Source organism: Marmota marmota, unplaced genomic scaffold (assembly GCF_001458135.2).
Source record: "Marmota marmota marmota unplaced genomic scaffold, marMar, whole genome shotgun sequence".
NCBI lineage: Eukaryota > Metazoa > Chordata > Mammalia > Rodentia > Sciuridae > Marmota > Marmota marmota.
Window position 1 is genome coordinate 17,333,145 of NW_026000242.1, and position 27,790 is coordinate 17,360,934.

The following is a 27,790-nucleotide window of genomic DNA, read 5'->3' on the forward strand; positions in this document are numbered from 1 at the left end:
TTCTATATATCTTATGCTCACAGCATATCTCAATTCAGACACTACTTCTTTTATTTGGTCTGTATTTGATTTTTTAAAAATTATATTTGAAAAGTAGATTCATAAAACTTACATTTCCCAAACATACTTGGAAATCCCTAATAACTGAATTTAATTGTTTTTAAATTAAAGTTAAATACAATTACAATTTAGTTATTCAGTTGGACTAGCCATATATCAAAGACTTATTTGGTCATTACATTTGGGTAGTGCAGTTCTAGAATAAGTGTGTAAGTTTAGGTAAAATCTCTAGCTTGACATTAATATTAACAAAAATCAATTCAGTGAACAAAATATCAAGTTGGTAATGGCGTACTAATATTGGATATTATAGATTACCTTTAATCTCTTTCTGTTGGTTCATACCCACTCAGAGTTGATAAAGCTAGAAGAAATAATGAGGTTATCCAGAAAAGATCCTGTAAATAGCAAGGAGACTGAGGTTAACTGGAGGAAGATTAGACTTCATGATATGAAAGAAAAAATTTCTCAATACTTAACTCCTTCTAGACTTTATCCCTAATACTGAAGGAAATAGATTCAAATGGTGGATAGATTTTGGAAGAGGACAGAGAGAAGGTGCCTGGTCATTATGGAAGTGGATAGTTCTGTTACTTTTTCATCACGTTCAGCCAAAAAGCATCCACCACAACAAAACCAAAAATTATAAAGTAAATGTTTCTGCATTTTCTGAAAACAACAAAACTTTCTTTTGTTCTACTTAGGCAAATGTATAAACATGTTTCTTTGATAAAGTCATAAGTAAAAATCTGTAAGATTATTCACTACATTTTGAAGAGCATATTTCACAAGTGCTTCTTATTTTATGACCTAGAACTCCTCTTGCAATATCCAGAAAGGATTCTCCATTGATCAAGAATATTCCATCATTTATTTATCAAATCTTCTTTCAGTAATTATTTTCTAGGCAATTTGCTAGGCAAAGAAAGAGTTGTATGAAGAAAGGTACTGGTTGTGATGAGAGCTCTCTTGAGTAGGGTTGCTAGATTTTGTAAATAAAAGTAATTCCAAATCTTGCATGGGACGTACTTATATTAAAACTTAGTTGATATTTATGTAAACTTCAAATTTAACTTAGCATCCTGTCTCATGTGGCAAACCTACATTAGATGAACAACTTGGAAGTGGAGGTACAGTGGTTGGAGAAGAAAGGAAGGCTTCCTTCAGGAAGTAATTTCTAAAGTGAATCCTGGGAATAGTAGAGAAGAGGCAGGGAAGAACCTTTTGGATAGAAATACAGAAATGCAAACTGAGTCCCAAGGCCACTGTAGTGAAGGAACTGAAAGAAGTAAAAACTGGGGTGAGGAATGCTGAGAATATGATGCCTGAGGGAAAAATAGGAGCCTTACCTTTCAGGATTTTGTAAGCCTTTTAAGGAGTTAGCACTTCAAGGTAAGATTAGTGAGATTACATATGCTAACGAACTCTAAGCAACTCATTTTGGCTACCGTTTGAATGGTACCAGTTAGGAAGCTACTGAGATAATTTTGGTGAGAGTGAATTAGGGGCCTGAACAGAGAGGCAGTGGGAAGACAGGTTCACTAGCTCACACCTCAACTGGAGACTGCAGAGAAGGAGACAACTACAAAGAGGAATAGAGAAGAGGGTTGAAACGGAGGAAAACCAGAAGCAGCACGTATTAGGGAAAACACTGAAAAAAAGAGTCGACAAGTCAGTTTTACTTATGTATTTATTTATTTATTTTTGAGTAGTCAAGTAAAAGAAGTGACTAATGGATTTTGCCAAAAGGAAGTCACCAGTGACCTTTGGCAAAGTCAGTCTCAGGGGAATGGTTGACATCAAAGGAAGTCGCAATTGTTTCAGTACATGATGCTGGCCTCGGAAGCCCGTTAGATTCAAGAATGTCAATTCTTCTCTGCCCTTTTAACAGTCGGTGGAGGGTGAAGGACAGGAGTAGAGTTTGGAGATGGAGCGGCCAATTCTCCAATCAGGTGGAACAGCGCGGCAAGCTGATCGCTAGGGACCAATCCTTTCCTAGAGGCCACTTGACTGACAGAGACAAGCACCAAAGACTGAGCGCAGAACGGGAGGCGACTCACAAAGGGGCGGATTCCAGGGCACTAACCCGGAACCGGTTTGGGATTCGATTCCCATTGTGAGGCCTGGCCTGAGGCGGGCTCTCGCCCAGAATGGTAGTGCCCTTCGGACCAATGGATGAGCCGCATCTAATGAGCGGCATGTACTCCAGCCAATGGAGGGAGTGAGAAGTTGGTGGGCGGGGAATTAATGAAGCGTCCCTTTTTTACCACCCTTAGAGGCGATCTTGTGGAGGTGCTGCCGGGGTCGCAGGTGAGCAGTACGGTGCGGGAGGAGACAGCGAGGGTGACAGGCTCCACGGACAGTGGGTGTCCTCGCATGGGGGGAGGGTCCCGGCGGGGTCAGCGGCAGGTTGCGTCTCGCCGCTACCAGCCTCTGACCCTGGCTTTGCAGCGTTAGCGGGACTACAACATTTGAAAGAAGTACCTAGCGCGGCTGTCCCTGATGGGAGAGGGTTAGAAGGGCCCAAACCCCTGAAACAAGGCTGCGGAAGTTTCTGAACACCCAAATCGGGACTCCCATTAAATATTCGGAGAAAGGAATCCTTTTCCAAGTTGCCCCGGCTCTCACCAGGTGCAGCCGCATCATGTGGCTGAGTCAGGTGCGCGCCCCCTGTTCCTGGGTGGCCTCGCGGGAATCCTGTCCTCCTGGTTTCTTCATAGGGGGTGTTTACTGAGCAGTCCCGCAGGAGGCGGCAGCTTGGAGCAGGTGAATGATACTTTGGTGACTCTTTTCTAAACTCGTTTACCTACAAGTTTTAAAGAAGAACGTACTATTCGGCAGGGAAGTTAATTTCCTATAAGAACATTGGGGGGCAGGAATCATACTTTAAAGAGGATTGGGGTGGACATTGAGGGAAGTTTTGTAGGTGTATGATACTTTTCTTCTCCAATTGCTTAATGAATTTACCCTTTCATTTTTTTTTTAACGCAGATTTTACTGCCTGATTTTTCTCAGACCTCTTAATTATGTCTTATCATGCAATATAGGAACGGAACTTCATTCTCAATTGTTAGTCCTTGTTAAAAATTGCCTGTTATAATATTGTTTTGGTGGTGCGTCATCTGCATGAGGATTACGTAAGTGAACTGCATATTATTCCTATTTCCTGACAGTAAAGAATGATTGTGAGATGGGATTTCAGGAAAATGACTGTTCTCTGTGATTGTACATTACAGGTCTATAAGTTTTAAAGATTCCAACTATTGAATTCCCTCCTCTGAAGATGGGGATGGCAATCAATTAAAAATGGGATGGCATTTTATGGGATGTTATATTCGGTGTCTAACACATAGTAGGAACTTAATAAATATATATATTTTTTGATGGCAGAAAACCCAAGCTTCCAAAATATAAAGAAGACAGAAAGATATCCATTCCTGAAAACATAGCCTTTATGTGTGTTAGCAAATTTTAACAACACAATATGCACTGAGGCTGGCACTTTTTTTTTTTTTTAACTTAGAAAATGTCAAGCTTTCATGCAAAGGTTTTTTTCACACAATAAGCCAAGACTGTCAGGAAGTCTAAGATGTGTTCCAATATTGGTTTTGATGAAATAGTTCATTAGCTCAGCATAGATCACTCATGGCTTTGCAGCGTTAGCAGTACTACAACATTTGAAAGAAGTACTTAGCGCACTAAGTAGTACTAAGAAGTACTTACTGTCCCTGAAGGGGCACCACATTAGAAGCTAGAAGTATGGAGATAGAAATTCTTGGGAAAAATATGAAAATGGCAACAACTGTTGTCAATTTTGACAATGACTGTTGTCAAAAAATATATTGACTTGGTGGTAAAAGCACTGCTATTTCTGCTGTTCCAATAAATTTATACCAAATTGATGAAATGATCTCAGATTCTAAGAGCAATAAAACCTGATGGTGGTTATCTGCATAAATTAGGATTCTCTTGACAATTTCAGTCATTGTTTATCATATATTTGTTCTTATAGTTTGTATAGTATTATAGTAATAGTGCCTCCATATAAAAGGTAACCCTGAATTTCAAAAAAATGTGAACTTTCATAGTTATATTTGTCTTGTTCAGTACATTTTCTGATCAAAGTTCAGGGTGTTATTAAACCAACATTAAAGATTAGCTGATATTTGGCCCCGACCTAGTTTCTTAGCTTTAATTCCTGATACCTTCACCTTTTTTCATGTCCCTCATTAGTCTATTCATGTATAAGACCCACATCAAAAGCTAATTCCTTCTCAAAACCCTTTTTGATCCCATCGAAGATTTCTCCTTCTGGATATTCAGGGTATTTTGTTAGTACTTCTTTATTGTACTCTTCATATATTAGCATTAATCTTCAGTAAAGAAACAGTTGCTTACTATGTCCAGTTACTGTACTAAGAGGTAATGATAGTACATATTTTTTGTGGGCTTCCTATATCTTTGTCATTATAAACTTCTTAATTGCATTTTCCCTTTTATTTTTTTTATTGGTTGTTCAAAACATTACAAAGCTCATGACATGTCATCTTTCATACATTTGACTCAAGTGGGTTATGAACTCCCATTTTTACCCCAAATACAAATTGCAGAATCACATCGGTTACACATTCACATTTTTACAAAATGGCATATTAGTGACTGTTGTATTCTGCTACCTTTCCTATCCCCTACTATTGCATTTTCTCTTTTAAATCTTAAAACATCATGAGTCTTATTATTATTTCCATTTATAGATGAGGAAACAAGTACAAAAGGTTACTTTGCTTGTCACAGAGCTATTAAGTGGTGGAATTGGCATATAAGCCTATGTAGTCTGTATTCATGACCTTCACTTTGCCAGATTCATTATAATTTTTTATGTGCATTTCATTATGCATCTATGTTTTACTAATTTCACTAGATTGTAAATTATTTGACAACAGGAGTAATATATTTAGCTTTGATTTCCTGTTGCCTTTAATGTAAAATAAGTGACTGTAGTTATAGTCTGATAGTAGAAGTATATGGCAAGAACATTGGACTTATGTGAATGAGAACAGAAAAGTGCTCTAGAACAGGAGACATTTAAATTGAGTTCTAAAGGATGAGTAGACATTTGCTAGACAAAAGGGCAGACACCATGGGAGTTGGGGAGATGGGCTAGAGAACACAACTGTGATAGTCCTCAAATAAATAGGGATCATGACAGAGCTGTGGTGTCCAGTGTAGTAGTCAGTATCCACACGTTGTTGTTGAGTACTTGAAATATGGCTAGATTTAAAAAGTGAAGTATAAAATACTGACTGGCATTTGAAAAGTATGTAAAATACCTCAGTAATTTCTTAAATTGATTACATGTTGAAAGGATAACATTTAGGATATATTGCGTTAAATAAAATAGAATTCATTTTTACATGTTTCTCTTTACTTTTTTAATGTGGTTACTAGAGGATTTAAATTTATATATAGCTCTTATAATTTCTATTGGACAACACAGTTCTAGAATTTAGAGGAATATTATAACTGGCACTGATTTCATGTGGACTGTGCCTACACGTTTGTTGGAGAAAGTGGGTTGGGGGTTGGTATTAGGGTGATGGTTAAAATTGGAAAAGGTAAATATGATGGTATGTTGGTAAGACTCCATAATGAGTTTATAACAGGAAGAGAGGAGGAGCAAGGTAAGCAAACTTAGCTCTTAAGTGCAGTAGAAAGCCTTTGAAAGGCTTTTAGGGACTCTACATATTTGATAAATGAAGCAGTATTTCTTAATTATTCAGTCTGATAATGGATATTTCAGATTTATATTCTTAAGTTAGTCATAATATTTTCTAATAAAGATATGGGTGTCTAAAGACATTCTTCTTATAAGAATGCTTTATTCTCAGAAGAGTAGTCTGTTTCTTAAGTCTAAATTGACTTACCTGTATTGGTTGAAGTGTTTCCAATAAATAGAGGTGTGAATTGGTTCTTATGATTCGGAGACATTCTTCTGGCTTCTGACATAACATTATGTCAGTCATTCCCCCCACCCCTCAAATAAACTGACTTTTTCTACCTTGTAAGTCTTTTATGGTAGGTGAGTTTTTCCTCAATGATCTCTGAAAAGAAATTTCTTAGCAGTAATAGCATTTGTACTCCTTGCTTTTCTGTATATGTTTGAACAAGTAGGTTTTTAACACTGATTGTCTAAGCAGGATTGTTCTCAGTTTTGTCTGCCAATGAATATTACCTAGAGATCTCTTTAAATTCTTAATGCCTGCCTCTATTGCAAAAAATTGTTTTATATGGTCAGAGATGGGGATTGGTCATAGATACTTTGAAAAACTCCTTAGGTGATTGATTGTGTGTGTATGTGTGTGTGTGTGTGTGTGTGTGCACGGGCATGTGCCCATTTGCTACTAGGTAAATGGATGTGGCTAGTACAAAGTAAGTTGTACCTGTAACTATTAAATTCATACTGGATTTTAGAAACAGTGAAAAAACAAGAATGGAAATGGAAATATTACTCAGTAATTTTGTATTGATTACATAATACAATGATAATATATTGAATATATGGTGTTAAATAAAATTTGTTAAAATCAATTGTACCTCTTTGTTTTATTTTTACTGTAGCTACTAGGAAATTTTAAATTATATGCATGGCTCACATATTTTATTGGTTACTATAAAGAGAGGAGGAGCAAGGTAAGCAAACTTAGCTCTTAAGTGCAAACTTAGCTCTTAACTTAGTTAAGTTGTAGTCCTAGGACCAACAGTATCACATGCTATTATAAACATATATGATTTTTCTGGAAAGAATCTTAAGAAATTATTAGTTACATTGCTGGTAGGGAGACTTTAACTTCATTTTGTACCATTACTTAGATTTTTTAAACATATATGCATATTTTTACTTTTTGTATCAATAAATTTGTAAGATATATATTTGTGAGACTTAAAATATCTAATTTTCTATAATAAAAATCCCTCATAAGTAGATTTTTAACATAATTTTAATCTCCTCATAGTAAAATATGCCATGGGCTAACAAACAGTCACATGGTTAAAGCAGTGATGACTTATACACATGATCCTTAGAGCCAGTAATGGTGGTGGACAGAGTTGGTGAGCTTGCTGTCTAGCACAGCATGTTCTGTGTCTAGCACAGCATGTTTTGCCTCTGTGAATATGTGCACAAATGAACATGTATATATACATTTCCTTTCCCACTTTTGTTGACTTGTATTAACTATAGTATCCATACAGGGATGACGATACGCTAATGCTGTGTCTATAATAATATGACATGGTGCATATAGTTCATCATGCAACATAGTATTTGGTTTATTCATGCAGTACCCTACTGATGAATGTTTTTACTTTTACCTTAAAAATGTAATAGTTCAAGAAACTATTTAAATGCTCTGAAACAGTCTGTATCTTTTAGAAACAAAAAGTCATTCTTCTTACCACATTTTAGATAATTTAATATGGAATTGGATGTCACTTTAGCTCTCTGTTCTATTTTTAGGACATCTAACCTCTGATCCCATTTTTCAAAATGTCTTTTATAACCTGCTTATACTCAGTAGATACCCCTAGGAAGCAAGGTAGTCTGTTTGCTGAAAAAAAATTTCAGAATTTTTTTAGCCTGTTAACTGTTAAATTCTTTGGCATGGTTATGAGGTGAGTAGTTTAGTACCTAATGTCTTCACTAACTGATTCTTGCCTATATTGACTTAGATTGCCTTCTTCCCTTAATATTATGCTTTTTGTACCCGTGGAAATTTCAGTTTTTCTTTCTTACCTTCTTTCATTTATTTTCTGTTTTTTTTTTTTCCTTTTCCCATCTGCTGAGCACGTTCTTTTAATTTTATATTTTTTACATCCTCCTAATTGTTAGGCATACTACCATGTATTGAAGATACTGTCTTTGGAGCAGGTAGACTACCCTCTTCCAGGTCCTCAGTGGTGGGACAAATGATGAAAAAAGGAAAAGGCCAAGTTTGACTTCAGTAATTCCTTTGAGTTATCTTTCAACTTAGTGTACCAAGAAGCAGCAAACTGAGGCTGGGTTACTGATGTATGTCAGTTTGCTTCATTTCTTTTATTGTGTACTATAAACATGGTACCTCATGAGCATTTTCAGTCTCCTCTAGAGGAAAGCTGAATACTTACCCATCCTATTAGATAGCTTAAATTGAAAAAGGAATGTTAGGCTTGTTAGGCCTGAGTGCTAGTTAAATATGATTCTCTAAAACTATTTTCTAAAATGTTCACTAAATTTGCTTGGGATCTAAAGTTAAAACATACCATTTCCATTTCTTTCATCTTATTAGTGGATATTATTTGATATGTGCAAATATTGTAGCCATAGTGTTCTAAAACTGATATTTTGGCTGATTTTTAGCTCCCAGCATGACACCTGTGAAAATAGAGTTGAGATGTACACATTTGGCATTTGTGAGCTTTCATGAGTAGGCTCCATAATATCACATATATATATTATAAAGCATATTAATAAAGAACCATAGACCTCCCATTCAGCTTACCTGAAACAATACCAATATTGTGACCTCTGTTTCATTTTGTCTTTGATGTAATAAAGTTTAAAAGCTTTTAATAGTGCTTAATATGCCAGTAACTGTTCTCCATATTTTACTAAATCTTTTTTTTTTTTTTTTTTGCTTGTATTGTCTCTGAAACAACATTATCATCATTATTTTCCAAATAAAATTGCATACAAAGAGCTTAAAGGCCCCCCACCTACGAAGTGGTAGATCTAAATCTAATCCCTGGATTCTGACTCCAGAATTTGTGTTTATAACAACTATAAATACTGTCTTTTTTAATGATGTTTTAATTTATTAGTATATTTTCTTGTATTCTTTTGACAAAAGGCTTAGATTTGACTGAAAGGCTAGCATATACGTAGAATAATATTAAGCATGCTGTCACTGATTATATTCCAATTTAATGGATTTTAATTTATCAGTAAATGTCTTTGAGAAATTCTGTTTCAGACATAGTTTGCTTGCAGTCCTGTTTTTGTTTTTATATACTTTGCTCTTTTTTGTGTTTGTGGAATTGACAGTTGATTTTTTTTGAGAGTACATTTTCTGCTGTTTAGAATTTTTCATTCTCTCTGACCTCTATTTCAACAGCAAGTGGCCATTCAGGAAATGATTATTTCACATGAGTGAGTAGAAACAAAAAGATAGGGTGTTTGGCATATATTTGGTGATTTTTCTAGATACACACAAAGCCTGTGGAACAAAGATTACCGGAAACTAGAAAAGATAAAATATGAATAAAAGTTTGATGAAATGGAAATAAATGCTGTCTTGGTAAAGTTTAAGAATGAGGAATTAGCAACCACTTTTAACTGTAAAAGAGTATTCAAACAGTAAAAGAAAAGATTTTTGTGTATTTTTAAAATTTAACCTTATTTGTTTATTTTTGCTTTAGTAGAAGGTACTATTTCCATTATGAATTAGTAGAGAAATATTTTTCACATCAATAAAAATTTAAAACTGGTAGTCATGAAAGTGTTTGAGAAAAACCAGGTTAAAAGGTAAACTGAGATATAATAAAATTTTTTAAAGTTTATTTGAGGAAACAGTGGTTTATAAATTGGGCAGCTCCAAACTAGGAGTGTTTCAGTGATTCTGCAGAGGAAGTGCCAGGAGAAGGCTTTTATAGAATGAACATGGAAGTAAAGCAATGAAAATATTTGATTCATTACATTTATATGGTTGCCTCCATCATTCTATAACCATAAGTTGGCTGCTTCTGATTGGTTGGCCTTAGTTTTTTTTTTGTTGTTGTTTTGTTTTTTGTTTTTAATGTGGCATTTACAAGAAGTAGCCCAAGTATTTCACTTATATTTGCAAATCAAAGGAAGGTCACTTAGGAGATCTAACTGATTACTTTGTTCAGGGATTCTTCAGGCCTTCTCTCCATTTTTATTTACTTTAATACATGACAGGGAAAACTGGTTGAAGTTTGGAGTTTTTCTGCTTATATATGGAATTTATCTGGACATTCCACATAGATAGGAATCTGTTCCTTTTGAAAATCTGCTAAGTGGTATCTCAAAATTCATCAGCAACACATTTCTGATTTAGCTGTCACAAGCTGATAATTAAGTTGAAGTAGATGTGACACAGAGAACTCGGATATAAATCCTGTCATTTAAGTAGCTGTGTGCAAATTAACCTTTCAATTTTGTTTTAAAAATAGAAATAACTGGTATCTTTAATACAGTGCTGTGGTGGGGACTAAATGACAGAATTTGGAACTTTATGAGTATTTGGTATTTTTTCTTCATAATGTCAGGAAAGGTTTATAGTCAGGCAGTGAGAGAGTTGGAAAGGTCTTTAGCAATCTCATTCCATCCTCTCATTATGTAGGCTGTATTCTATGGCAGTATTCGTTGAGTGAATTTGAAGTCAGAAATATAGTTTTATAAGTATTGCTTGTTCTTTCAGTCATTGTTTTCCTTTACATACTTTTAAAAATCAAATAAGAGATTTTCTAACCTTTATTCCTCTCTCTTTTTTTTTTTTTCAGTTAAACCAATATTTATAAAGCAGTATGTGCTACATTATACAAGGCACTTGAACCTTTTTAGTAGATGGTTTCATTTTCTGCCTCTAGGAAAAAAAGTGAATTCCTGACTCAAGTCTGAATATCTGTCCCAATCTTCTTAATGTACCTTGCCACAATGCAAAGTCTGGATAGCAGAAAAACATTTCCTAGGTCCATTACAATGAGGATTTTGATATACTTTATATTCATTCCACCAACCAATTACTCTTATATCAGACTTGGAATCAAGGTAGGCAAGAGAGCCAGATGTGTGAAACACCCATTTTACTGATTGATATATAGGTCTTGTTCAGAGATTCTCAAACTTCAGCATGTATTGCAGTCTTCTAGAGGGCTTATTAAAACACATTTGCTGGGTCCTACCCCTAGCGTTCCACATTCAGTTAGTCTAATGTGGGGCTAGAAAAGTTGACCTTTTTCAGAAGTTTCAAGATACTCTCTTGGATGATACTATAGCATAAACGTCATCTGGAAATTGGAGAAATATTCTGTTTTAGATCTTAAGTGCTTGAATGAGGATTCTTTTTCCTTCAGAATTTATATTGAAATTTTGCCACATGACTATTTTAAAAATTATTTCACAGAGACTGAAAGTATACCTAGTTACTTGCTAAATCACAATGTTTAAACTCTACAATAAAAAGTGGCCAGAATGTTATAAAGTATTGCTGAGAAATTCTCCGAAGAAAATAAATATACCATTCATCCTGGTTTTATTTCATGTTAGATGTTGGGGGTGGGTTGAGGGAATGGGGAGGTCATAGTATGCATTGAGGGACAGAATTAGAGTGGTAAACTAAGAATTGTACCCTAGATCCCCAAAGATTTAGAAATTTAAATTTTTGGTTTTTCTTTTAATCAACAATGTTGTTCTTTTCTGATTAATAGGTGGGATGGCTGAGGAAAAATCTTTACCATTTTTACATTACCCCTTTAATTTGTTGTATCCTTATGTTTTCATTAAGGAAATTTTATTCTCAGTTTACAGATTCTAAAAGTGAGTTTTAATTTTTTGAAGTGGTAAAATGTGGATAATTCTTATTTTTTTGAACAGACATTGTCTCAAACCAGTTTCTGAGTTTTATTCATTTTACAGCTTAGACTTTCAGTTTTCTTATTTTCAGTATTCCAAATGGCCCTTTTAACAGATCACCTTATTCATTCAGTGTATATTTGTGTTGTGCTTGCCACATGCCAGAAACTAAGGCCTGAGAAAGTGATGGTGAGCAGAAATATCTTTGTCCTCAAACTTATGAAGTGGGAAAGAGAGTCTCTGAGCCATATTTTAGCAAAAGTACAAAAGTTAAACAAAAGTAGAATAGACTTTATGTTGTTTGGCTTACCAAGAAAAGCTTCAATGAAAACATGTTTAATTTGGGGGCTGAAGCATGAGGAATTGAGTAGGCCAAGAAGGAAGCAGTCCATTTTCTAGGCAGAGGGAACAGTGTGTTGACAAAGGCTTTGAAGCAGGGAAAGAACTTGAAAGGAATAGATGACTGAAAAGTCCTGTGTAGTTGGAGACTACAGGTTGATTTAAAGAGAGAAGGAGCTAGAACAGTAGGAAGTGGGTCAAGAGTGCAGCTGGTGAGCAGCCATTGTAGCATTCCAGGTGAGACGATGGCAGCTGGGATCATGGTAGTATTGGCAAAGATAGAGAAGTAGGCAATTTTAAGCCATAGAATGTTGTAGGTTTTTGTTTCTTTTTAAATTAATGTGGCTTATTGGGGTTAACAGAAGTTGAAGTTTGATCGATTGATTTTACTTTTCTTTTTCCCTTTAGGAATTATTATCCAGCCTGCCTCTACTACTAGATGAGTAGAAAATTGAGTGATTTAAACTAAGTTGCCAACAAGGGTTTGTCCTTGATTCATGTGCTTTGCAGCACTCTTCAAGTTCTTTTCACATTTTCTGTAAAAACTCCATTTAATTAGAAAAAAAATGAAGCAGTTAAAAAGAAAAAGGAAAAGCAATTTTAGTGTTCAAGAAACTCAGACCCTTTTGAAAGAAATTACCAAAAGGAAAGAAGTCATCTTTTCCAAGCAGCTCAATACAACAATAAACGTGATGAAGCGAATGGCTTGGGAGGAGATAGCACAGTGTGTGAATGCTGTAGGAGAAGGAGAACAGAGGACAGGGACAGAAGTGAAAAGAAGGTACCTTGACTGGCGAGCACTTATGAAGAGAAAGAGGATGAAAGCGAACATTAAGCTGGTTGGATCGGGGTTTCCACTTCCCACATCTGATTTAGATGACTCTCTTACTGAAGAGATAGATGAAAAGATTGGATTCCGAAATGATCCAAATTTTGATTGGCAAAATGTGGCAGATTTCAGGGATGCAGGTGGGTCCTTAACCGAGGTCAAAGTGGAAGAAGAAGAAAGGGACCCCCAGAGTCCTGAAGTAAGTATTAGCTGTGACATTTTATGCCTGTGTGTGTGTATGTATAAATATATAATTCTTGATTGTTTCAGTAATATCTGGCAATTCAATGTAAAAGGTTTTCACAATTCAAATTAAATGGTTTTATGTGTTTAAACAATACAGAAGGTCTTTTAAGAGCAATTTGAACAAATTGGCAACTATGAAGTAGAAATAACATTGAAAATGATTTTCTCTTTTCTCAGTTTGAGATTGAGGAGGAGGAGGAAATGCTGTCATCTGTCATACCAGATTCCAGGAGGGAAAATGAACTTCCTGACTTCCCCCACATTGATGAGTTTTTCACCCTTAACTCAACACCATCCAGGTCTGCATATGATGAGCCCCACTTGCTTGTAAACATAGAGAAACAGAAACTAGAGTTGGAAAAGCGGCGACTAGATATTGAGGCGGAAAGGCTGCAGGTGGAAAAGGAGCGCCTACAGATAGAGAAGGAGAGGTTGCGCCATTTAGACATGGAGCATGAGCGGCTGCAGCTAGAGAAGGAGCGGCTGCAGATTGAGAGAGAGAAATTGAGGTTACAGATAGTCAATTCTGAGAAACCATCTCTGGAAAATGAACTTGGCCAAGGAGAAAAGTCCATGCTTCAGCCACAGGACATAGAAACAGAGAAGTTAAAACTTGAGCGAGAACGCTTGCAGCTGGAAAAAGATAGGCTGCAGTTTTTGAAGTTTGAATCTGAGAAGCTACAGATTGAAAAGGAACGCCTACAAGTGGAGAAAGAGAGACTTAGAATTCAGAAGGAAGGACACTTGCAGTGATTTCTTTAGGTGGCCATTTAGTGACTGTTAGTAGACTAGGTTTTTCTCATACCAGGTGATATAAAGGTGATTTCTGGATTAGCTTTTTTTTTTTTTTTTAATTACCTAATGCCAGTGTTTTCAGTAGGAAAAAGATAGATACGTGTGGGTGATTATATGCTTGAATAGTATATTATATAAAAATCTCTGTGCCCTAGTATAAACACAATAGCAGAAATTATTGTGCTAGACTCTTCACATTAGTAATATTATATAGAGTCTTGTATTATCTGTGCACTCAGAGTTTACAATTATGTCTGTTAAATTCTAACCCAGTGGTTCTAAACTAGGGCTGATTTTGGCCCCCAGAAGACATTTGACAATGTCTGGAGACATTTTTGTCAAAACCGGTATGGGATGGCAAGTTGCTACACCGGCTAATATGTAAAGCCCAGGGATCCTGCTGAACATCTATAATGCATAAGGTGCACAGTTAAGAATTTGCAAACCCAAAATGTCATTCATGCCAGGTTTAAAAAACCATATCCTAGCCCAACTAAGCCCCTCTGTAATGTTTTAGAATATTAAAAACCTCAAATTATGTAGGTAGATACTTAAATTGCCAAAAACTTTGAACTATGAAACATGATTGTAGTATATTGAATATAGGAAGTGATGAAGATTATAGGTATTTTATCTCCATGTTTTCATCTATAATAGCCTGATATTCAGAAAACGACAGGGAACTCAGAGATTGTCTAAAATTGGCCACTTTGAAACAAAGTTCATTCGTCTATTGATGCTTTAGAAGCAACATACAACTTGAAAACTTTGGTTCCCTTTCCTCTTTGAATCTGTTGTCTCAGTTTGAATATAAAAATTGTCATTTTAATCATGTACTGAAGTGTTATGTAAGAGAATGATAGAAGCTAGTAAAAATGTTACCAGTGTAAAAGTGGTACCAAACAATCTGTGAGCTTGGACCCAGAACATGGTTGCTTGACTTTTAAATAAAGACTGTTTGGGAGTAGGAAGTGGGGAGAATTTCATGTGTATCAAATAATGATGATGATGTTAAAATAATGAAATAATGATAATAGCTGAGTGTTATTGGTGGGGAAAGCACTAACACAAAATTTGACCTAACCTGTACAACATTTGTGAGAATAGTGCTGTTATTCCTGAATCTGAAGCTCATAGAAGTCACAGTGAGCAAATGACTGTTTTTTGTTTTTGTTTTTTTTACATTGTAGAATGTTTTGTCTTTGCCCCTCTGCGAGAAGCAAAGTTTGTACCCTCAGTCTCTTTGCTGCTCTGAGGCAAAGAGCTTGCTTAACCTGGTAATTTGCCTTCAGTTTCCTGAAGGTACTTTTTCCACAGTCAAGATGAGGCTGATATACACTGAAGTTGAAAATGGCTGCACAAGTTCACTTTGTGTTTTCTGATTTCCAGGGCTGATATGTAGCTTTAATACATACTCTTCTATTGGCATACTACCTTGATTCTGTGTTTGTTTCTTATTAAGAACAGCTTGAAATCATGTTGACATTGAGTATGGGTATGCAAGAGAAAAATATACTTCTGCTTACTTACCCTGATTTGAAATAGTGTTATTTTTCTATAACTATAATAAATGCTTCTACCATAGAAATAAATTTGCCTATCTATTTGTCTGAAAGTTTATCATTTCAAGTGATGCTCAGTGCTCATGGGTAGTGGTTAACAAGCTTGGGAGAGATCCCTATCATGGTGAATGGGGGCAAGAGCCTAACATTCATGCTAGGCTTGGAGCTATGTGTCACATAATTATCTCTTTGCCCCTCAAAACAACCCTTAAACTAAGTCATGTTATCTTCATTTTTATAAGAAAAGAAATAAACTTCCTAGATTCAATTAACTAAATGCCTAAAAATTATATGCCAATACGGACCCAAAAATTTAGCGTAAGATCTCCCAGGAGAAGTAGCGAATATATAGGTGTAATCATACTGTAGCTTTGCCATTTGCTATTGTGAACGTTATTTAACTTGCCCTTCCACTTGATTTCCTTGCTTGTAAAATGAGTATAATGCTACCTTATCTGCTAGAGCTCCATAGTTTGTTTTATTTAAAGAAAATGGTGTGTGCAAGTATATAAACCATAAAATGGTGACTAAGTGTGAGATTATGTTAGTATTGGATTTGAGATCAGAAGATTTTAATTTCCTAGGGAGAATATGAATATAGGCAGTTATTAATTTTGGATGTAACATCCTAAAGTTTCTTAACTCTGCCCAGTGCAAATGGGCAGAGTTAAGAATGTTATTCCCACATTTATGAGGTGGTCAGCACACTTGAGTAAGTAGTGTTTGTTAACTATTGCTGTGCAAGAAACCAAAATTGGGTGGCTAGAAACAATAGCTGTTTTGCTTATGATTTTAGAGAAAACTGGAGTGAATGTAGCTGGGCCATTTTGATCTTCACTGGGTTCCCCTGTCAGCTGCAGGTGAACTGAGAGTTCAGTTTCTGGGAGTTAACTGGATATTGGAACTGAGTTTTGTTGGGGCTGAGCTCTCCTCATGGTACTTGATCCTCAAGATAGGCTATCTTGGCCTTGCTCCATTGTGGGTGGTACTTGTCCAAGACAAGAGGTGCTCAAAGTATCAAGGGTCCTAGTCTCAGAACGGGCACTGAATTATACTCCTGTTGTGTTCTTTTGGCCAAATTAATTATAGTCCCGAATTAAGAAGTGGGAATGGAGTTTACTTCTTGAATTGAGGAAATGTGAAGTTCCTTGAAAGATAGGGATACAGAGCTGGGTGAGATATTGTGACCACTTTTGCAATCAGTCTGCCATACCTCCATTCTGGCTGGCCTGGGATACTCCTGATTGTATCAGTGACCCCTAGGTCTCATTTAGCATTTGTCCTAGACAAAAATGTCCTGGTAAATACTCTGAATTACCATCCTGGTCACAAGGAACTTCTTCCCATCCTTTTTGTGATCATGCTGATTTAGAAGAAAGAAGGGGCAATAAATTTGCAGAAAAAGAGCATTCTCTTAGGCTTTTCCTCTCAATTAAACACTGTAGTCTCTGTAATTGAAGAGAACTGCTTCACTTCTTCCATTTTCAGATTTGTCCATTTTATATTATTCTGGTTCTCTCTCACTTTTGTACCTGTTCATGCTTTGCCACTTCTATCCTGTGTATAAAAGCATATCATAATGCTTCCAGAATATTTTATTGTGAGTTAATAATTACCTTTTCCTATTTCTCTGCCCTTAACATACTTTGTTTTGAATGCAAAATGATTCTTACTGTGTTATTCTGCATTTGCTTTAACATACTTTTTCAATAATAATCTTATTTTTTAATTTTTTTATTTTTCAGGGCCTTTTCTTATTTCACATCTGAAGTTTTAACTTCTAAAGCTCTCAGAATCCTAACAACCTGTTTTCTTTTTCAGCCTTTAACTTCTCTTTCTCGTGTGTTCATGCTTTTATATACACACCAGGCAGTGTTTTGCATAGTGCCTTAATTAAAATCCAGTTGAGGATTATCTGTCAACTGTATCTCTGAAAATCTCCCTTAATGCATTTCAAAAGGGATTTAGCCTATGTATAGCTGGAAGACAGCTGGAGAAGAACATATCCTCTTGGGAAAAAAATAGGCAAATTGGTTGCTTAAACCTCAGAAGATTAATTTACCACTGAGGATAGAAGCATTGAGACTATACTGTTAATGCTTTAGGATGAAATTAAGAAATGACAATAATTATAGAATTTTAAATTGTGAAATATTTTGAGATTTTGAAAATCTCAATGATTTTCATCAGTAAAATACCCTTTATTATTTACCACTTATTTTTATGCTGTAAATTATCTTTTTAAAAATAAATTGGAATATGAAGTCCTCTAAAATCAATTCAGATTTAAATCTCCATTTCCAACATTTGAACTGAACTATAAACCTGTATATCCAATTTTTACAAGCACCTTACCCTATATTTTGCTGTTTTTTTCAAATATATTATGGATGTCAGAACTGAATTCATTAGCTTCTTTCTCTAATGAATCCTTTTTTGCTCTGCAGTGGTGCTATTTATTTGTACCTGGTTGTTTGGAAATTTTAAAGTTTTCTTCAAATCCCTTGCTTCCTCCTTCTTCTCAAATTGTTGCTCAAATTCTTTCTTTCCTTCAAGTAATTGCTCAGATCAGCCTCCTCCAAGCTCACATGTTTTTAGTGTGGAGGCATCTTCAGCCTGTATTCCAGTAGCCTCCTCAGTTTTTTCTGATGAATCCTCCTGCATGACACTTTCAGAACAGATTTCCCAGAATATGGTTCTTTGATGTCCTGAGACTTGACAGGATATAAAGTGGTGGAAGAGAAGCAGAGCTCAGGAAATACCTTAGGCTAGTCCCAGCTCTGCTTCATCTTCTGGGTGGTATTAGGCAATCAAGTCTCTGAGCCTCACTGTTCTTGTCTGTTACATACGTATTAGTTCCTTACCCAACTCTCACCATGTTTGGGATGACGATACACAAGAATGTAGTTTAAAATTAATAAGCAACTTAGAAAATAATTGACTATAATTAAGAGAGGTAGATCACATCAGTATAAAATACATACAGAAATAAATACTGTTTTTATACCCTCCACTATCATAGGTGTGGAAGCATACAGAGGAAAATTTACTCCATATTTTAACTCATAGGTTTTCTGTGTGTAATTTTCTAATAGAAAGCCTCAACCATGCTCTCTATTTTCACCAGTTATTTGTTTTAACATTGTTATGGTTTGGAAATGGGATGACACCCCTCTCCCCAAACTCACATGTGAGACAATGTAGGATTGTTTATAGAGGTGATATAATTAGATTATGAAAACTAACCTAATCAGTAGATTAACCCATTTTATGGGTTAATAATTTGAATAGATTGATGGCTGGTCACTATAGGCAGGTAGGGTGTGGCTGAAGGAAGTAAGTGACTAAAGAATATTGTGGGGTTTATATGTTGTCCCTTGTAAGTAGGGACAACTTACAAGGGACAACATATAAACTCAGCTTCCTTACTGTCATGTCCTGAGTTTTTCCTCCACCAAGATGCTCACCTCATCTTTGGGCCAGAACAATGGAGTCAGCCAACCAAATTGAACCTCTGAAACTGATCAAAAATAAACATTTCCTCTAAGTTGTTCTTATTGTGTCTTTTGGTAACAACAACAACAAACCCTGACAAATACATTATTGAAAAGCCTAATTAATTAATTAAGCAGCTTGGAGGTATTACAGATTTATCACCCCTAAAGAATCTCTCTCATTCCATTGGGCATAAAATGTAAAATCTGTAAAAGGAACTGTAGAGGCATAGATACTCAAACTTGGAACCGAACATAAGAAATAATACATTAGAAACATGACAGCCTGGCTGGTGGCCACTGAGGAAAAGAGGAATGTAGGCACAGAATTTAAAAATGATCATTTTGGCTTGGGGGAACCTCTGTATTAGAGAGGGAAGCTGATTTGAATAAGCACAGAGTTGGTAGTGGGAGGGGTTCAGTTAAACTAACTGAATTTTTTGGTTTGATTTGTTTTTGGGTTCCTCTGTATGGGGCACAGGATTCAGTGGGAACAGATCCTGATGTGGAAATTGACCACAGGCATGGCAGTCAGCAGAGACAAATCAGGATCACATAGCCAGCAGTCACAGTTTATGACTTGTGAAGTGCACCTGAACCTGATTGAAATAGCCAAACAAAAAAATTATACTTGACTCAAGTGTGTGTGTGTGTGTGCTCTAGATGCACCAACAGGCTTGGAAAAATACATATACATTTATATAAATTGACCTTCACATTAATAGTTTGGATTTGACTTCGGTTGCATATAATTATATGGGAGTTCAAGTAGTTTTAATCTCACATTTGTGGGTTTGTTTATACCTTGGTTCCTGTCCCACCTATCTCCTATTTTTTATTCTCTTTCCCCACTAACAGCCACATTTTCCTGTTCCCTCTCCTCTTTTATTCATTACTTTCAGTTAATTATTTCTTGTTTACATTCAACATCTGCTACTTAACTCCTATCTCTCCTCTGATAATTTTCCAAAATATTTCAAACTCTCACCTTCCTACCCCATTTTCTCTTACTTAAAAAATAGTAATCCCACTAAATAACAGGACTAAATAGTTTATGCAATTCCTACCCCATTCATGGTGTTGTAATTATGGATACAGTGGATGACCTAGTAGACACCTGATTTGGTTCACAGTTTTTTATTCTTGGTGTTGATGCTAAATGCTAACCTTACCATTCCTATATAAATGACAATTAGTGTTAAAGTAGACACTGGATGTGTATATTAAGGTTGTACATCTGTTGCTCACATTAATGCCATCCTTGGTTCCCCCTCTAAGAAGGGATGGAAAATGATTGGAATACTTCAAGATCATAGAGTAGAGCTCGTGCTATTGAGAAATACAACTCAGCAAAACAATTGTGTGTTTCACCCCACACATAATCTAGCTCCACCTAAACCTTACCATTGCTTCAACTCTTAGAAATGGGGAGGCAAAAACCTCAAAACAACCAGGTCCCAAGGAAGAACAACCAGAGCGAGACCTCAGGTTCTACCCTTAACATCTACTCACATATCAAAAACAGAAGTCCCATAACAAAAAAGATAACTACACACTAAAGGACATATGTATAAAAGGCAAGAGGAATCCATCTCAGTTGATGGATGTGTAAATCCAAGACCTCTAAAAACATAAGGAAAACAAATCTCCCAAAATTCACAGTCCCCTAACAAAAGATCCCATAGATATGGAAGGACATGGAATTCCAGAAAAAGATTATTTTTAAAAACCTGATTATTGATATGTTCAAAGAAGACCTAAGTAATTAATTAAGTGAGCAAATACAGGAGATGAAAGACTATTTCAACAAAGAAATAAAGATACTGAAAATATACCAATCTGAATTCATGGAAATGAAAGACACAATCAAACCAAAAAATTCACTTGAAATCATCACGAAAAGAGTTGATTGTCTATAAAATAGAACTTTTGCCAACCAGCAAAACCTCTCTCAAATTTGAGGAGGAAATAAAAACTTTCCATGACAAGGATAAACTAAAAAAATCATGAGCACTAAGCCATCATTATAAAGAATATTCAAACTACATACAGAGCAACCCAAAAACAAAACTTAAAATTCCTGTATAGAAGATAGATAGGAGAGTAATCTACTAAATGAAAATCAAGGCAGAATTAGATTCAGCAAAAAAATCAAAATGGCAGGAAACCACAACCATATATCCATATCAACACTGAATGTACATGGTCTCAACTCCCCAATTAAAAGACATAAATTATCAAAATGGATCAAAAACAAGATCCAACTATATGCTGTTTGCAAGAAACTCATTTCACAGGCAAAGACACAGGCTGGAGGTAAAAGGATGGAAAAAAAGTGTTTCATGCAAATGAAGTCCAAAAACATGTAGAACTCTTTATTCTCATATCTGACAAAGCAGATTTCAAAAATTAATCAGAAGAGACAAGGAAGGCCACTGCATAATGGTAAAGGGAATAATCCAAGCAGTATAACAATAGTAAGTATATATGTGCCAAATATCAGTGCACCCAATTACATACAAAAAAAGTACTCCTTGCTATTAATCTCAAATATACCCCAATACAATAATACTGGGAGATTTTGACATATCCTTATTACCAATAGACAGGTCATCAAAACATAAAATCAATAAAAAATTTCCAACTTAGAAATAGTATAAATCAAATGGACCTAATAGACATCTAAAGAATATTTCACCCCAAAACTGCCTGAATCTACCTTCTCAGCAGCTCATGGAACCTTTTACAAAATAAACTATATTCTGTGTCATAGTGTAAGTATTAGCAAATACAAAAATTTAAATTTAAACCAATGTATCTCATTGGATCAGAATTAAATAAAACTAGAAATCAATAACAAAAATAATAGAAACCACATAAACACATGGAGAATTAACAATAATATTCCTTGTGCTTTTTCAGATGAGTTTTTTTTTAATTGATTTTTTTATTTGTTCTTTTTAGTTATATATTACAGTAGAATGTATTTTGACATATCTTCCATACATGGGGTATAACTTTCCATTCTTGTGGTTGTACTTGATGTGGAGATACACTGGTTGTGTATTCACTTATGAACATAGGAAAGTTATGTCTGATTCATTCTAGTCTTTCCCATTCCCAACCCCCTCCTTTTCCTCCATTCCCCCTGTCCAATATGGTGAAACTCCGCTCCTCACTGCCCCCAGCCACAACCTAGTGTGAGTCAGCATCTGCATATCAAGAGAGAACATTTGGCTATTGAGTTTTGGAGATTGGCTTATTTTACTTAATCATGATGGATTCCATTCCATTTTATTTACCAGCAAATGCCAAATTTCATTCTTCTTTTTGGCTGAGTAATATTCAATTGTGTATATGTACCACATTTTCCTTATCCACTCATTGGTTGAGGGGCACCTAAATTGATTCCATAACTTAGCTATTGTGAATTGAGCTGCTCTGAAAATTGATATGGCCACATCACTATAGTATGCTGATTTTAAGTCCTTTGGGTATAGGCCAAGGAGTGGGATAACTGGGTCAAATGGTGGTTTCATTCCAAGTTTTCTAAAGAATATCCATACTGCTTTCCAGAGTGGTTGCACCAATTTGCAGTCCCACCAGTAACATATGAGTGTATCTTTTCCCCACATTCTCTCCAACATTTATTGTTACTTGTGTTTTTGATAATTGCCATTCTGACTGGAGTGAACTGAAATTTAGAGTAGTTTTAATTTGCATTTCTCTAATTGCTAGTGATGTTTAACATTTTTTTTTCATATATTTTTGACCATTCATATTTCTTCTGTGAATTGTCTTGAACAATACTCTTTTATGTATAAATACACACAGACACACACACACACACGTGTATATATATGTTTTTGATAGACCAATACTCTTTTAAGTGAATAATGTATTAAATAAGAAATGAGAGAAGAAATTCTTAGAAACAAATAAGAACAAAGATACAACATATCAAAATCTCTGGGACAGTATGAAAACAGATCTAAGAAGAAAATTTATAGCATTAAATGCCTATATTAAAAGAATAAATAAATAAATAAGCTTATGCTTCACCTTAATGTTCTAGAAAATTAAAAACAAACTAATTCCAAAGTTAGTAGAAGACAGGAGATAATTAAGTTCAGAGCCAAAATTAATGAAATTGAGAATTTAAAAAAATGATACACAGGATCAACTCAATGAAAAGTTGTTTTTTTTTCAAAAGATAAGATTGACAAATCCTTAGCCAAACTAACCAAAACTAAGATATAAAGGACCCAAATAAATAAAATTAGAGATGAAAAAGGAGATATCACCACAGACACTTCTGGTATCCAGAGGATCATTAGAAACTATTTTGAAAATTTATCCTCTGAAAAAACTTGAAAATCTGGAGCACACGGACAAATTTATAGACACATATGACCTGCCCAAATTGAACCACCAGGAAGATATAAAAAAAACCTAAACAGACAATATCAAGTAATGAAATTGAAACAGCAATTAAAATCATTCCAAAAAAGAAAAACCCAGGACCACATGGACTCTCAACTGAGTCTTAGCAGAACTTTAAAGAACTACTAACACCAGTCTTTCTCAAATTATTCCATGTAATTGAAAGGGTAGGAACACTCCCAAACACAATCTATAAAGTTAGTAACCCTGATACCAAAACCAGACAAAGACACATCAAAAAAAAGAAAAAGAAAAAGAAAAACAAAACTACATAACAATATCCCTGATGAACATAGATGTAAAAATCTTTAAGAAGACATTAAAAAACTACCTTCAAAAACATATTAAGGAAATAGTACAACAAGATTAAGTGGATTTTATCCTAGAGATGCAAATCAATATATGCAATTCATCACTTATATAGAATTAAGGACAAGAATCACATAATCATCTCAATAGATGCAGAAAGGTCTGTGATAAAATCCAACACCCATTCACATTTAAAAGGCTGGAGAAGGTAGGGATCAAAGGAACTTACTTAAATATTGTAAAGAATATTTATGACAAACCCTAAGCCAACATAATATTGAATGGAGAAGCTCTAAAGTATTTCCTCTAAAATCAGAAAGAAGACAAGGATGTCCACTCACCCCACCTCTATTCAACATAGTTCTTGAAACTGTAGCTAGAGCAATCAGGCAATAGAAGGAATTTTAAGGAACACTAATAGGAAAGGAATTCAAACCCTCTTTGTTTGCTGATGACAAGATTCTATATCTAGAACACTAAAAACTCCACTGGAAGACTTCTATAGCTGATAGATGAATATAGGAAAGTAGCAGGATACATGATCAACATCCACAAATCAATTACTTTCCTATAATCAAACAGTGATTCAGTTGAGAAAGAAATCAGAAAAACCATCACATTCACAATAACCTCAAACACACACACACACAAACACACACACACCAAAAAAAAAAAAAACCCTTGGGAATAATCTAACCAAGGAGGTAAGAGATCTCTACAATGAAAATTATAAAACACTAGAATACTGAAAAGAGAAATTGAAGAAGGCCTTAGAAGATGGAAAGACCTCCCATGTTCTTGCATAGGCAGAATTAATATTGTCAAAATGACCATACTATAAAAAACAGTGTACGGATTCAATGCAATCTCTTATCTAAATACCAAAACATTCTTCACAGAAAGAGAAAAATGTCCTTAAAATCATTTAAAAGAATAAGAGACCCAGAAGAGTCAAAGCAATACTGAACAAGAAAAGATATGCAGGAGGCACCACAATATCTGATCTGAAATTATACTACATAGGTATATTATGAAAAACAGCATGATATTTGCATCTAAATAGGCATGAAGACTAGTGGGATACAATAGAAGAAACAGAGATAAATCCACATACTCACAGCCATCTGATACTGGAAAAGGTGCCAATATTTTTGTTGGAGAAACACAGTCCTTTTAACAAATGGTGCTGAGAAAACTGGGTAGTCACATGTAGAAGAACGAAACTAGATCCCTTTCTCTCATCCTGCACAAAGTGGACCAGAAACCTTGCAACTGCTAGAAGAAAACAGAGGGTCAACACTCTATCAAATTTGTGCTTCCTAAACAAGATACCTAAAGCTCAGGAAATAAAACCAAGAATAAATAAGATGCTATCAAATTAAAAATCTTCTGCACTGCAAAGGAAACAATTAAAAGCATGATGAGAGAGCCTACTAAATGGAAGAAAATCTTTGCCAGCTGCTTCTGTCATAGCTGATTAGTATCCAGAATATATAAAGAACTCAAAAAGCTTAACACCCCAAAATCAAATAACCCAATCAATAAATGGGTAAAAGAACTCAACTGATATTTCTCAAAAGATGCATCTGTAAGGGGATCCTGTCAGGGAAGGCAGGAAGAGTAGAAAGAAGTTGAGTCTTTGATGACATAATGTGAACTGCTGGATCAATCTCACTTGATATTGGAGCTGATTCTGAATTTTCAGTTTTGCTTATTAGTAAATTTCTTCCTGATCTGTACTTTTAAACATATATTTGTTTATGTGGCATCCATTCATCATAGTGTCAATTATATTCACTATGTATTTTCTTATTTTATGTACATTATTATGGATGCTTTGGCCTTGGTGACCTTTCTGACTCCAGACAGATTGTCCAGGCCTAGCTATTTTTTAGAAATAGTAAAGGAGACCAATTGCCACACATGTGCCTGGAACCAAAGCCAGGGCTAAAACTAAACCCAGGCCTCCCTCATGGCAGGAGAGAATTCTACCACTGGACCATCCATGTACCTAAAATAAAAACAAACATAAAAACTCTTTAACAAATAAAATAATATATGAAAAATAAAAACTATACTTATTAATATTTGCAAATTTGCAACAGTTTCAATAAAGTAAAGTCAATGAAAGTTATTTAAGATCTTTGCTTAAGAGAAATTGCTGATTAATATCCAGAATATATAAAGAACTCAAAAAACTTAACACAAATACATCAATACTCTTAGTTGAAAGATATGCAAAGAGTAGACTTCAAAAATATCATCAACAAATTTAAACTTTCTTCTTCTAAAGCTAAGAAAATAAAATTATAATAAATTCTGGTTTTGATATAAATATTTAAAATAAAAATAATGTTGAGTTTTAATAGATCTCTCTTTCAAATTTTTGTTATTTTTCAACCTCTTTAATATTCTTTAAGTTAACCTTATTAAACATACAAACATGTAGCTAGGCATGGTGGCACACACCTTCCTAGTCCCAGCTAGTTGGAAGGCTGAGACAAGAGGATCTCAAGTTCCATGTCAGTCTGGGCAATTTAGTGAGACCCTGTTTCAAAGTAAAAATTTTTAAAAATTAGCTTCAGATATAGATCAAAGGTAGAATCCTCCTGGGTTCAGTCCCCAGTAGCATCATCCATCCATCCATCCATCCATCCATCCATCCATCCATGTAAATAGGGTCATATTTTTTTTTTTGCCCCTAGGGTTCCATATGATTTGGCACAGCACTGTCTAATCTTCCCTTGATTTAAAGTTTTGTTAGTTCATCATTAATTCTATGAAAAAACAATCTCACTAAAATTGTATTTACCTTAATTATTAAGCTTTTGTCTTCCTTTAAAATTTTGCATTTGAAGCAAATGCCTCATTTGCCCTACCCAAATCCTGGCCCTGGAAAAGGAGTTAGGTTAATTTTAAAAAATACCATATTCACAACGTTAATACTACTAATTAATTTTATGAGTGGTTTAACGTGATAATAATTAACTAAATCTAGCCTCACCCTGATGCTAGTAATATAAACATTACATAATGACCAGGCTTATTTAAGCATAATTAAGAATTATTTATTCTTCTACAACCTATTGTATAGCAGGGGATCACAGAATTTTAGAATTTTTAAACCTTAGCATAACTATACTGTAAACTATATTAATATTTTACAAGCCTTTTTTTTTTTAACTTCATTCATTGTAACTTAGAACTTGCATGAAAATAAAATAAATATTTGAAATTTTAGGCTAAGTTTTGAAAAAAAGTATATATGTATCCATGATTTTTTTCTGATTTATAACCCACTAGTTATTTAAATTTTTCCTCAACAATTATATTTTTCTATATTTACAAATTCCATGAATTTACTTAATGATTTGAATCAAGCATTTTAATATATGCCTATTATTGTATTTGTGACTATGGTTATATTTTAAGTGGATTTCTCACAGGTAGTGTATTGGTTGGGTTTCATTTTTTTCTCTACTCTGCAATTTCTTCATTTAATAGGTATATTTAGATCATTAACATTTAATATTGTTGATATGATTGTATTTAAATCTGCTCATCTTGTGAGTTGCTTTATATTTGCACTGATTTTTTTGTTCCTTTTTTTTTTTTTAAATTTTTTATTGTGGGTTGTTCAAAACATTACAAATTTCTGGACATATCATATTCCACACTTTGATTCAAGTGGGTTATGAACTCCCACCTTCACCCCATACACAGATTGCAGAATCACATCAGTTACACATCCATTGATTTACATATTGCCATACTAGTGTCTGTTGTGCTCCGCTGCCTTTCCCATCCTCCACCCTCCCCCCTCCCCACCTCTCCCCTCCCCTCCCCTCCTCTCTCTCTACCCCCTCCACTGTATAACCCTGAGGGTCTCCTTCCATTACCATGCAATTTCCCTTCTCTCTCCCTTTCCCTCCCACCTCTCATCCCTGTTAAATGTTAATCTTCTTCTCCTGCTCTTCGTCCCTACTCTGATCTTAGTTACTCTCCTTATATCAAAGAAGACATTTGGCATTTGTTTTTTAGGGATTGGCTAGCTTCACTTAGCATAATCTGCTCTAATGCCATC

The 27,790-nt window shown here is 34.9% G+C and overlaps 1 protein-coding gene across 4 annotated transcripts; it reads left to right on the forward strand.

Moving 5' to 3' along the window:
• The first annotated feature begins 2,227 nt into the window (after positions 1 to 2,227).
• Msantd4 (Myb/SANT DNA binding domain containing 4 with coiled-coils) lies at positions 2,228 to 15,508 on the forward strand. Of its 4 annotated transcripts, XM_048795590.1 has the most exons (4): positions 2,288 to 2,370; positions 3,052 to 3,197; positions 12,437 to 13,056; positions 13,281 to 15,508. In XM_048795590.1, the coding sequence occupies exons 3-4, from the start codon at positions 12,595 to 12,597 to the stop codon at positions 13,854 to 13,856; spliced, it is 1,038 nt and encodes a 345-aa protein (XP_048651547.1). In that variant the 5' UTR covers positions 2,288 to 2,370; positions 3,052 to 3,197; positions 12,437 to 12,594; the 3' UTR covers positions 13,857 to 15,508. The 4 variants fall into 4 exon arrangements, with proteins under 4 accessions (XP_015345414.1, XP_048651547.1, XP_048651548.1 ...); XM_015489928.2 differs by lacking the exon at positions 3,052 to 3,197 and having other exon boundaries at positions 2,228 to 2,370; XM_048795591.1 differs by lacking the exons at positions 2,288 to 2,370; positions 3,052 to 3,197 and adding an exon at positions 2,399 to 2,826.
• Positions 15,509 to 27,790: the final 12,282 nt, after the last annotated feature.